The sequence below is a fragment of the Salvelinus sp. IW2-2015 genome, linkage group LG20, assembly GCF_002910315.2.
Source record: "Salvelinus sp. IW2-2015 linkage group LG20, ASM291031v2, whole genome shotgun sequence".
NCBI lineage: Eukaryota > Metazoa > Chordata > Actinopteri > Salmoniformes > Salmonidae > Salvelinus > Salvelinus sp. IW2-2015.
Genome location: NC_036860.1, coordinates 28015949 through 28024636, shown reverse-complemented (window position 1 = coordinate 28024636; position 8688 = coordinate 28015949). Strand labels below are relative to the sequence as shown.

The window sequence follows — 8688 nt, the reverse complement described above, 5'->3', positions numbered from 1 at the left end:
AATCAAAGTTTCTTACATTTTTCCCCGACCTCAAAAGTCGTCCTCTGATGTGGTTTAAGCATTGCTGTGAACACAGAAAACCAAATGCTGTTGTTTTTCTGATAAGGTTTAAGTCTGCGCCCTCGCAGAAATATAATTAGCATAATAAAAACATCCCCATAATAATCTTTCAAGCTGATGTTTTACGTGATTCTGTCCAATTGTGTTTTTTGTTTGTTTCTTTGCGTTGTTTGTCATTTATTTTTTAAACTTATGTTGTACATAATGTTGCTGCTACCGTCTCTTACGACCGAAAATAACTTATTGAAATCAGAACTGCGATTACTCACCACGCACTGGAAGAATCCTTTTTTTACGTTAACGAATCTGACGAGCCCGATGTGAATGACATACTGCTTTCTCGGGAACAGGCCCAGATCTCCCTCATTAGTGTGAAGAGAAGGCGGAGAAAAAGGGGCCACATTAGAGTTCGTAGGCGATCAAATAAACCCCCACTGCCTTCCATTCTGCTAGCAAACGTGCAATCTTTGGAAAATAAAATCGATGACCTACGCGAAGATTAAACTACCAACGGGACATTCAAAACTGTAATATCTTATGCTTCACGGAGTCGTGGCTGAACGACGACATTATCAACATACAGCTGGCTGGTTATACACTATATCGGCAGGATAAAACAGCGGCGTCTGGTAAGACAAGGGTGGGGGACTATGTATTTTTGTAAATAACAGCTGGTGCATGATATCTAAGGAAGTCTCGAGGTTTTGCTTGCCTGAGGTAGATTATCTCATGATAAGCTGTAGACCACACTATCTACCTAGAGAGTTTATCTGTATTTTTTTGTAGCTGTTAACATACCACCACAGACTGATGCTGGCCCTAAGATCGCACTAAATGAGCTGTATTCCGCCATAAACAAACAGGAAAACGCTCAACCAGAGGCGGCACTCCTAGTGGCCAGGGACTTTCATGCAGGGAGACTTAAATCGGTCTTACCAAATTTCTATCAGCATGTTAAATGTGCAACCAGAGGGAAAAAAAACTCTGGACCACCTTTACTCCACACACAAAGACGCATACAAAGCTCTCCCTCGCCCTTCATTTGGCAAATTTGACCATAATTCTATCCTCCTGATTCCCGCTTACAAGCAAAAATTAAAGCAGGAAGCACCAGTGACTAAGTCAATAAAAAAGTGGTCAGATGAAGCAGATGTTTTGCTAGCACAGACTGGAATATGTTCCGGGATTCYTCCGATGRCATTGAGGAGWACACCACATCAGTCATTGGCTTCATCAATAAGTGTATCGATGACGTTGTCCCCACAGTGACCGTACGTACATACCACAACCAGAAGCTATGGATTACAGGCAACATCCGCATTGAGCTAAAGGCTAGAKCTGCGRCTTTCAAGGAGCGGGACTCTAACCCGGAAGCTTATAAGAAATCCTGCTATGTCCTCCGACGAACCAACAAACAGGCAAAGCGTCAATACAGGACTAAGATCGAATCGTACTACACCGTCTCCGACSCTCGTCGGATGTGGCAGGGTTTGCAAACCATTACAGGCTACAAAGGGAAGCACAGCCGAGAGCTGCCCAGTGACACGAGYTTACCAGATGAGCTAAACTACATCTATACGCCCTAGTWAGCAAAAATAACACTGAAACATGCATGAGAGCACCAGCTGTTCCGGAAGACTGATCACACTCTCTGCAGCCGATGTGAGTAAGACCTTTAAACAGGTAAWCATTCACAAGGCCGCAGGGCCAGACGGATTACCAGGACGTGTACTGCGAGCATGCGCTGACCAAATGGCAAGTGTCTTCACTGACATTTTCAACCTCTCCCTGTCCGAGTCTGTAATACCAACATGTTTTAAGCAGACCACCAAGGTAACCTGCATAAATGACTACCGACCCGTAGCACTCATGTCTGTAGCCATGAAGTGYTTTGAAAGSSTGGTCATGGCTTACATCAACACCATTATCCCAGGAACCCTAGACCCACTCCAATTTTCATACTGCCCTAACAGATCCACAGATGATGCAATCAAAGAGGACCTAGCACGCCCCCATTCTCATCGACGGGGCTGCAGTGGAGCAGGTTGAGAGCTTCAAGTTCCTTGGGGTCCACATCACCAACAAACTAACATGGTCCAAGCATACCAAGACAGTCGTGAAGAGGGCACAACAAAACCTATTCCCCCTCTGGAGACTGAAAAGATTTRGCATGGGTYCTCAGATCCTCAAAAGGTTCTACAGCTGCATCATCGAGAGCATCCTGACTGGTTGCATCACTGCCTGGTATGGCAACTGCTCGGCCTCCGACYGCAAGGCACTACAGAGTGTRGTGCGTACTGCCCAGTACATCACTGGGGCAAAGCTTCCTGCCATCCAGGACATCTATACCAGGCGGAACATCTAATCAAATGGCTACCCAGACTATTTACATCCCCCCTCCCTCTTTTACACCGCTGCTACTCTCTGTTGTTATCATCTATGCATAGTCACTTTAATAACTCTACCTACATGTACATATTACCTCGACTAACCGGTGCCCSTGCACATTTACTCTGTATCGGTACCCCCCTGTACAWTGTCTYGCTATTGTTATTTTACTGCTGCTCTTTAATTACTTGTTACTTCTAAATGTATTTATTTTTCTTATTCATATTTTTTAACTGCATTGATGGTTAGGGGCTCATAAGTATGCATTTCACTGTAAGGTGAAATGTTATATTCGGCGCATGTGACTAATACAATTTAATAAATCYGTTTTTTTCATTGGATGCATCCGCTTATGTTGCACTTTTGCATCTGTGGTGAAAAGTGACAGAGCTAGAGTGGTGTTTGTCAGACCATGAGACATCCTARAAATCGGTCTTATTTATTTATTAAAATGATTTGACCAGCCCACCCCAATAAAAGATGGTCTGGCCATTCTGGCAATTGCCAGATGGTCAATCCGACTATGTGTTCCACAGTTGAGAAAAATGTTATTTTCCAAACTCATTCTGCCACTGGAAACTCGCTCCCTGCCACTCCAGCATACTTCATTCTGRTGCAAATACTAAGAAGGCTGAAGTTTTGAGGAGGAGGGGTGGTTGGGGACTAGCGAAAAAAAGGGGAATGCRATTCAAGGATTTCTTTGTGTGGGCCTCAAAGTAAAGCCCTAATGTTCTCAGTGGAGTTGAAAACAACAACAGCATGAGTGCTGCACTGGTTACATTGCCCCTTCTCCAATAGGTGCACCTTCTGTCTACCATAGTTATTGTGTGCCTTCTGGCAAACTGTGCGGCCATGGAATCCAGAATAYTACATTTTTGGAGTTGAGCCTTCACTTGTGGTGGTGGTAGTGGTGGTGGTGGATACCATGTACAATGAGCCACCAGGTCAGGGGGAGGGAGCCACAGCCAACCACAACACCCTGACTGGKGATGGAGTGAGTGGCTGTACTGGGGACTCTGGAGGAGTGTGTGGTGGGATGTTGACTTGGATCTAAGAGCTAAAATGGTGACGCACTGTCRTAACATTCCGACTTGCCTCTCTTGTCTGTCTGTATAAGGGCTGTACACCGTGGCATGTGGCTGGGATTAGGACATTTCCCTGTGGATTAAAACCTTTGCAACGCCTACATTGCAACTCACTCTGAGGAGTGTGAGGTCCCAGACTGATCCTGTCTCTGCAGTTTGGCCCATGGTTTCACTTAGCAGGTACGTGAAGTGGATTTTCTGCTGTTCAGATAGACAGACCGACAGTGTGACAGTGATCTATTTCTTAAGTATTGTTATGGAATTTTTCATAAAGTGAGACATTTTGTGTTTTTGTTTGCTGAATAGGAGAGGAGGGTGAACGTTTTCACTTTTCTAATTTTGAAAAAAGGCTGAAATGGTGTTGCCTCATTGAGGTTTATTAGAGGATGAGTGACCTATGTTAAACAGTTAATTGTGTTGCCATAGTCATGTAGGCCAGCAAGTTTTAAAGTGCAAGGTCATTACTTTTGTCTGGTTTCCCTTCAGTGGAACTGCTGCCAGGGATTAGTTTTGTGGAACAATTAGAACCACAAATGTACCCTCACCACTTTGTAGGGTGAGTAACTGTGAAATCTTAAATGTCACTTTTATCAATTATTTAATCTCCTGAGACACTCAAAATGTTGTGTTTTTATGTCATATATCTAAGACAAATGTAGTATGTGTTGTTAGGAATAGAAATGAGGGAATATCAAAGATACATTTTCAAATCTATTGCTGACGAGGTGTTTTATGAAACAAAAAGGTTAGTTCCCAAAACTTCGACTGAGATAAACAACACTTAGGTTATAATATATTTTTTATATATATATTCATTTTATTGATGTTCATTTTCTATATCCAACTTAAATTAGTGTTTGCTAGTTGACCACGTTTGTGGTTTATCCCGGTCTTATACACTTTTTTTCCCAAAGCTCCAGGATGTTCCAGTTCGTCCAGAGGCACATCCACGACCACCTGATGGAGCGCATAATCCACCGGACTCGTCTGGTGACCAAAGATGGCCGCTGCAACATTGAGTTTGGCAACATCGAGTACCACAACCAATTTGCCTACCTGGGGGATTTCTGGACGACGGTTGTGGAGATTCGCTGGCGTTTCGTCCTCCTCCTCTTCGTCGCCTCCTTCACAGGCAGCTGGTTCGTCTTCAGCCTTCTGTGGTACTGGATTGCCAAGAGCAATGGTGATCTGATTGGACAGAACCGCACAGACAGCCACGTCCGTTGTATAGACAATGTCAATGGTCTCACCACGGCTTTCCTGTACTCCTTGGAGACCCAGACAACAATTGGTTATGGTGGACGGGCACTCACTGGGCACTGCCCTGCCACCGTGGCCCTCATTGTCGTCCAATCCCTCATTGGCGTCTTTGTCAACTGCTTCATGTGTGGGGTGATCCTGGCCAAGATCTCCCTTCCCAAGAAGAGGGCAAAGACAGTGACCTTCAGTAACACAGCGGTCATCTGCCTGAAGAAGGGCAGCCTGTGCCTGCTTATCCGAGTGGCCAACCTCCGCAAGACCTTGCTCATCGGGAGCCAAATCTACGGCAAGCTGCTTAGGACAACTGTCACGCCGGAAGGTGAGACTATAATTCTCGACCAGGTAGGCATTGACTTTGCAGTGGACGCTGGCAAGGACAACCTGTTTTTTGTCTGCCCGCTGACATTGTACCACATCATCGATAAGGCCAGTCCGTTTTACGACATGTCAGCGGACACCCTCCAGCAGCAGGACTTTGAGCTGGTGGTCTTCCTGGACGGGATGGCCGAGTCCACCAGCTCCGCCTGCCAGGTACGGACCTCCTTCATCCCCCAGGAGGTCCAATGGGGATACAGCTTCCTGCCCATCATCTCCCGCACCAAGACAGGCAAGTACCGTGTGGACTTCTCCAACTTCTCCAGAACCGTGCCGGTGACGACCCCACACTGTGTCCAATGCTTTCAGAGTGATCCAGACCAACGCAACCACAACAATAGCCAAAACAACCACCACAGGAAGCTAGGTATTGACAACCCCGGATTCGAGGTGATTGACATTCAAGACACAATGGATATCACAAAAATGTGAGCCGGAGGAAAGAGGGTGAAATTGAAAGTTTCCGCTGTAAACCACAGACTAACAGACAGCAGCCCCCAGGATGTGGGACGTGGCTCGCCGAGAGAGATGTGGATTAAGCACTTGTTTATGAGAGTATTCATGTCCTCTCTATAGTCTGATGTGGATGACAGAAAGCTCACATTGGGGTCAGGGGCTCATAGTGAGTCATAGACAATGAACAGGTAGCCCCAGTTCTAATTACCAGTGAGCCAAAGAATAATGTACACCTTGGATATGGTGCAAATCTTTACTTTGCTTCATGTGAGCATTGGGTATTACATTTGAGTTAAGACCGAACAACTCAGTATTATTTACGTCTATGCCTTTAAAAGACAAAATATCAGCCTTTATGTGTTGTTTAAAAAAATGACATACAATGCAAAAGACCGAATAAATCAATGATCCCTGGAAAAACAACATTTACAGCAGAGCTGAAAAAAGACATTGCTATGTGTTGAGAGGTTCGCTCTTGTCAATGTTGAACTGGTGTTTTCAAGCTCCGGTAGGAGCTAAACTGTTGGTAAGAACAGCTCATTACACTCAAAGCACCTTTGTGACATACAAACAGTAACTATTGTACTAGGTACAGTAACTATTAAAAAGGGCTTTGGTCATGACCTGAAGGAGAGAGTGGGAGAGAGAGTAAAGCACAGGGGGTATTCATGAGAAGCTTATGACCTGAGCCTGTTTTAATGAAATATGTCAGGGATGGAGKAATAACAATAGGGTAGAACTTGCTTCCCTAGAGTCTTTACATAGTCTTTTTCTTAACTGGAATGACAGAGTACATATTATGTGCCATAACAGATTCATCACGTATGCCTTAATTCCTTTAGAATACTGTGAATAGCTGCTAATTGCACTGACTGGGAATATTAATGTGACTAATCTACATTGTGTAGATGTCTTATTTTGTAATATTGAGTTACTTGTTCTCAGGGAATGCAGCATTCCTGTTTAGAATAAATACATGTTTTTTGACAATGCCTTGAGTATTTTCCTTTCTGCCACCTGGGCCTGTATCCCTCAAAGCATCTCAGAAAAGGTCCTAGGAATCCTGTTAAAACCTGTTTTAAGACAACAAAAAAACACAGCTCAGAGTAGATTTTAAAATGATGTTAAGACACTGCCCAGACAAACTCTGAGCCAGGAGTAAAATCAACTCATGAATGTTTATCTCAGCTGGTAATAATGATTGTTTGATGTACCACAAAGGAAAGATAGTGATGACGCTCATTGACCGTGGGCGAGTTCATTTTGCATGGCCCAGGGCCCCGATTGAGTGGAGATTTCACTTAAGGACCAATGGAATGGTCTAAAACAGTGGTTTCCAAACTTTTTGGAACCGTGACACACCATGATGGGACAGAAAATTCTTCGGCACACCTAAAATAAATGTATTTAGTGGTAATGACCTCCATCTCATCTGATCAATAATGCTAATCATCTATTTTCTGTGAGACACGTTATTTATAGATTAATTAAATAGGGTTTATTTGAAATGTTTTCATAKTTTTGATAGTTCGTTACTTATGATGATTAATTTCTGTGTATCCATTMAGAGCGTCCCGGGAGTCTGAGCCAGAAAGTAGAAACATGTAGGTCAGRTAAAATAGGTCTTTAGTTTTGAATGATTGGGCTACAGACACAAAGCCATGCTCCGTTTGTTTCTATGACAGAGGCTGTGGCATATGTAAGCCCTACCAGAGACATATATTAAGAAATAAATGACTCTGGCTCAGCCTAATCAGACCTGTCTGTGCTAATGGTTTTCACAGAAAAAGTTAAATGAAACAAATTACTTTGCTCTTGATGCACACCCCTCAAATGATACAAATGTAACAACAGCCTGAGGCACTGGACTTAAAACAAAGACACAAATGTAGCCATGTTCCATTTAAAAGGTAACTGCCCCTTAGAACCAATTTCTCTGGTTTTAAGAGGCCTTTGTGGCATTGATATGAGTCAGAAACATTCATTCTAGTGTGAAAATGTWCTACATAGTGTAAAATGAAGATCATTTTGGTCATAAAGTCAGTCTCGTACAAAATTGAGTTTTGTAAGTGAGTTCATCACGACTTACTGGAGGGTTGGGTATGGATTATTTACATGCCTACTTATGCCAATRATGCCCAATTTGTGGTCCGCCCCAGCTGCCATGTGGATATTTGTGACTTGGTCTATCATAAATAAGTCACATTGACCCCAAAACACATTTGGAGTTTTATAGTAATGAATCCTAGCTTTCTAATGAGACCAACATGTTCTCTCTACTCCAAATATCAAGCGACTTATGTGCCCAGGAAATTCAGACCAACAACTACATGCAACCTTCTAACAAAGACTTCTACTACAGTGGTGGCCAAAAGTTTTGAGAATGACACAAATATTAATTTTCACAAAGTTTGCTACTTCAGTGTCTTTAGATATTTTGTCAGATGTTACTATGGAATACTGAAGTATAATTACAAGCATTTCATAAGTGTCAAAGTGTCAAAGGCTTTTATTGACAATTACATGAAGTTGATGCCAAGAGTCAATATTTGCAGTGTTGACTCTTCTTTTTCAAGACCTCTGCAATCCGCCCTGGCATGCTGTCAATTATCTTCTGGGCCACATTCTGACTTATTGCAGCCCATTCTTGCATAATCAATGCTTGGAGTTTGTCAGAATATGTGGGGTTTTGTTTGTCCACCTGCCTCTTGAGGATTGACCACAAGTTCTCAATGGGATTAAGGTCTGGGGAGTTTCCTGGCCATGGACCCAACATATCGATGTTTTGTTTCCCGAGCAACTTAGTTATCACTTTTGCCTTATGGCAAGGTGCTCCATCATGCTGGAAAAGGCATTGTTCGTCACCAAACTGTTCCTAGATGGTTGGGAGAAGATGCTCTCGGGGGATTTGTTGTGGTTACCCATTCTTTATTCATTGCTGTGTTCTTAGGCAAAATTTTGAGTGAGCCCACTCCCTTGGCTGAGAAGCAACCCCACACATGAATGGTCTCAGGATGCTTTACTGTTGGCACACAGGGCTGATGGTAGCGCTACCTTGCCTTCT

General features: G+C 43.4%; 1 protein-coding gene across 1 annotated transcript; it reads left to right on the top strand.

Annotated features, from left to right (window-relative positions):
- Positions 1 to 3406: 3406 nt before the first annotated feature.
- LOC111981584 (ATP-sensitive inward rectifier potassium channel 1-like) lies at positions 3407 to 6572 on the top strand. The gene is made up of 2 exons (XM_024012926.2): positions 3407 to 3713; positions 4448 to 6572. Exons 1-2 carry the CDS (start codon positions 3697 to 3699, stop codon positions 5598 to 5600), a joined length of 1170 nt encoding a protein of 389 aa, XP_023868694.1. The 5' UTR covers positions 3407 to 3696; the 3' UTR covers positions 5601 to 6572.
- Positions 6573 to 8688: the final 2116 nt, after the last annotated feature.